This window comes from Pan troglodytes, chromosome 6 (genome assembly GCF_028858775.2).
Source record: "Pan troglodytes isolate AG18354 chromosome 6, NHGRI_mPanTro3-v2.0_pri, whole genome shotgun sequence".
In the NCBI taxonomy this organism is placed as follows: domain Eukaryota; kingdom Metazoa; phylum Chordata; class Mammalia; order Primates; family Hominidae; genus Pan; species Pan troglodytes.
The window spans coordinates 138402902-138406497 of record NC_072404.2 but is presented as its reverse complement, the minus strand read 5'-3'; the positions used below and the strand labels follow the sequence as shown (position 1 = coordinate 138406497).

Below are 3596 nucleotides of genomic sequence, written 5' to 3'. Positions count from 1 at the left end.
AGAGCATCACAGTCCTTCCAAGTTTACTCAGAATGGGGCAGTGTATATAGCTGGCAACATGCTTAGTGTATTCAGGACATAAATTAGAGGTTAATGCTATTATTGCATGTTTCACATACCAACATTTCATATCTCATCTTTCTCCCTTCTTATGTATGGATACATCTCAACCAATTCACCTTTTAATAATATATATTGTTTTGTCATCTCAGTTTTTTATTTCCTGTTTCTTGCATTTTATTGAGAATGCAAAGCAGATGCTTTCTTACACTTAATTCTGTTTTCTGGTGTAATTTTTCAAGCTATTGCTTACCTTTGCTTCATGAGTTCAGTAGTTTCTTGTTTTGTGTTCAAGAATTCTATGATTCATGTTCGCTTGCTTCTGTGTTGTCTTCCTTGAATGACTAAAAAGTCCATACAGACTCCGAGTTTATCATACATAAGGTCAATGACTTTCACTTTGTCTCTGTCACCAACTAGCAATTAGAATAACCTCTCATTTCTGAAGCCACTTATTACATATTTGGTGTCTATTTGGAAGAGTTGTCCTGAACTGAAGGAAAATGTATTCCTTTTATAGCCTGCTTGTATAGCTATGAAATGATTCCTGCACATTTAGAAGTAATACACTTTACTAGTGGTAAGAGGGTCCTCTTTCAATTCTTCCTGAGCAATGGGAGCAGTGACAAAAAGAACCTAGCCATGTAAGAGAAAAAAAAACACACAGTGATGTTAATGGGACAAGAACAATTCCTGAAAATATGTAAGGCATATGCTCAAAGCATTGGAATTGGCAGAAGAACAATAGCTAAGAGAGGCTGTGTGCAGTGTTTTCTCTGCAGTTTGATTTCTCTGAGTGGGGGAATTCAATGGGCAGTTATGAGAGTGGCCTGCATTGGATGGAAATACTTGAAGGTCTGGGGTTCAGCAATTTTGTGGAATTTCGGAGGAAAGACTTTTCATTATCATTTTTATTTACCCTCACACTTTGGTTGTAGCATCCACCACTAGCTGCCATGAGAACTGGGAAGATAGGGCTTCTGAGGTTCGCTTTGGTACTGCACTCAACAGAGCAGAAACATCATGCAGGACGTGAATGAACAGGGAAGGATTCATCTTTCTTGTTGCTCAAATTTTAGGTTAAAAGAGTGAAGATGTCATTTAAAGAAGATAAGGAAATAAGCTAAGTGCACCTCAGAAAAAGAGGAAATAAACAACATGGTTATGAAATACATATGCCTTTTTGGAATAATCAAATCACCTCAGGAGCAGGAATCCACATTTAAACATTTCCCTACATTCAGATGTGATAGCAAACCAGCAAGCAAAGCATAAACAAATTCTATAGATAGGAAAATGACAAAATCAAAAATGAGCTTGGGAAAATTTGCTTCCAGAGAGAGGGGTTTTCTTGTACCAGACAATGGTGGAATCAGGAACCCATTCTCTACCTGGAAATTGGTACAGAGATTCAGAGTCTTTGTCCAGGAAGACACTTTGGAGTAGAAGAATGATACCCATCCAACTCACTGTCTTCTTCATGATCATCTATGTGCTTGAGTCCTTGACAATTATTGTGCAGAGCAGCCTAATTGTTGCAGTGCTGGGCAGAGAATGGCTGCAAGTCAGAAGGCTGATGCCTGTGGACATGATTCTCATCAGCCTGGGCATCTCTCGCTTCTGTCTACAGTGGGCATCAATGCTGAACAATTTTTGCTCCTATTTTAATTTGAATTATGTACTTTGCAACTTAACAATCACCTGGGAATTTTTTAATATCCTTACATTCTGGTTAAACAGCTTGCTTACCGTCTTCTACTGCATCAAGGTCTCTTCTTTCACCCATCACATCTTTCTCTGGCTGAGGTGGAGAATTTTGAGGTTGTTTCCCTGGATATTACTGGGTTCTCTGATGATTACTTGTGTAACAATCATCCCTTCAGCTATTGGGAATTACATTCAAATTCAGTTACTCACCATGGAGCATCTACCAAGAAACAGCACTGTAACTGACAAACTTGAAAAGTTTCATCAGTATCAGTTCCAGGCTCATACAGTTGCATTGGTTATTCCTTTCATCCTGTTCCTGGCCTCCACCATCTTGCTCATGGCATCACTGACCAAGCAGATACAACATCATAGCACTGGTCACTGCAATCCAAGCATGAAAGCGCACTTCACTGCCCTGAGGTCCCTTGCCGTCTTATTTATTGTGTTTACCTCTTACTTTCTAACCATACTCATCACCATTATAGGTACTCTATTTGATAAGAGATGTTGGTTATGGGTCTGGGAAGCTTTTGTCTATGCTTTCATCTTAATGCATTCCACTTCACTGATGCTGAGCAGCCCTACATTGAAAAGGATTCTAAAGGGAAAGTGCTAGGCCTAGAGGTTGCCTGAGGCACAGGATAAAAGACTCCCGAGCAATTGATATAATTAATACCAGAAGAGAGTATTGCTCTTATCAATCAATTCATTGTGAATCACCATAATGCAACCCTCATTCCCTTCCATCTTCGCAGCCATGTATTTCTAAATAATCAACCCTTTCTCTATCCTTTTCCACTGGTTTCCTTTCCCTTTCACAATCCTCAGGTTGGTTCCAACTTGCTCAAGACTGCCCCATCTCTCCTTAGTCCTTGCCAACTCTGGAATTGTACACCTGGTATATTCTACACAAGACAGTCAAAATCATGGTGTCCACACATTACTTTAACCTTCCCATGACTGCCAGTTACTTCACACATGAATATGAATACCATCCCACAGAAACATATTGCTTGTACCCTGAATGGTTCCCATACTAAGCCTTCAATTCACTTTTTTAGTCAAGGAGTCTCTCTCTCTCTCTCTCTCCCCCTCACTCTCTCTCTCTCTCCCCCTCTCCATCTCTCTCTCTTTCTCTATCCCCTGGCTGTTTCTGGACTTTTATCTAATGACACAAATGTTCTTATTTGCTTCTCTTCCAAATGCCATGTCTTTATCTCTTTAAAACTCAAGTCAAAATTTAACTCTTTCTTCATTTCCATTAGCCAAAACATTATACTCTTCCCCAGAATAGCAGACACTTAACCCAATCCAGATTCATCCTTAATAATTCCCCAAATATTGACAATTTAATTGTGTCAACTATACAACTATAAATGGTTTCCATTGGCTCAATTCTTGCCTCTCTATTGTATTATAACTTGTATTGTATTATTAACTTGATGGAACATCTCCATGTTGAGACATAGTTGTTTTATTTCCCATATACAACCCAGATATCAGTTAAGAACCACTCTTAGCTCATAACATTTGAGTGGCGTTGGCTTACACTTTCTACACTTTTTTATTCTGTCCAAAACCCTCCCAGAATGAATAAGAATACAGAAATCACACAGTAATCAGTGAAAAATCACGTATAAAACATACTCATTCTTTAGACGTTCTTTCTGCCTCCCTGTCTGACAGGTTTCTCTCATACCTTCTTCCCTTGCAGTACCCCATGCCCTTATCTCCAAGGCATCTCACTCCTCATTTATCTCCTCTTCACCCTCAACTACCAGCAGCTATGTGTCTTGGTAATGTCCAACCACTATGCCTTTGGGTCT

General features: G+C 39.3%; 1 protein-coding gene across 1 annotated transcript; it reads left to right on the top strand.

Annotated features, from left to right (window-relative positions):
- The first annotated feature begins 1510 nt into the window (after positions 1-1510).
- On the top strand, positions 1511-2386 carry TAS2R16 (taste 2 receptor member 16). The gene is given in 1 exon segment (NM_001009160.1): positions 1511-2386. A coding segment is annotated over 1 exon segment (876 nt).
- Positions 2387-3596: the final 1210 nt, after the last annotated feature.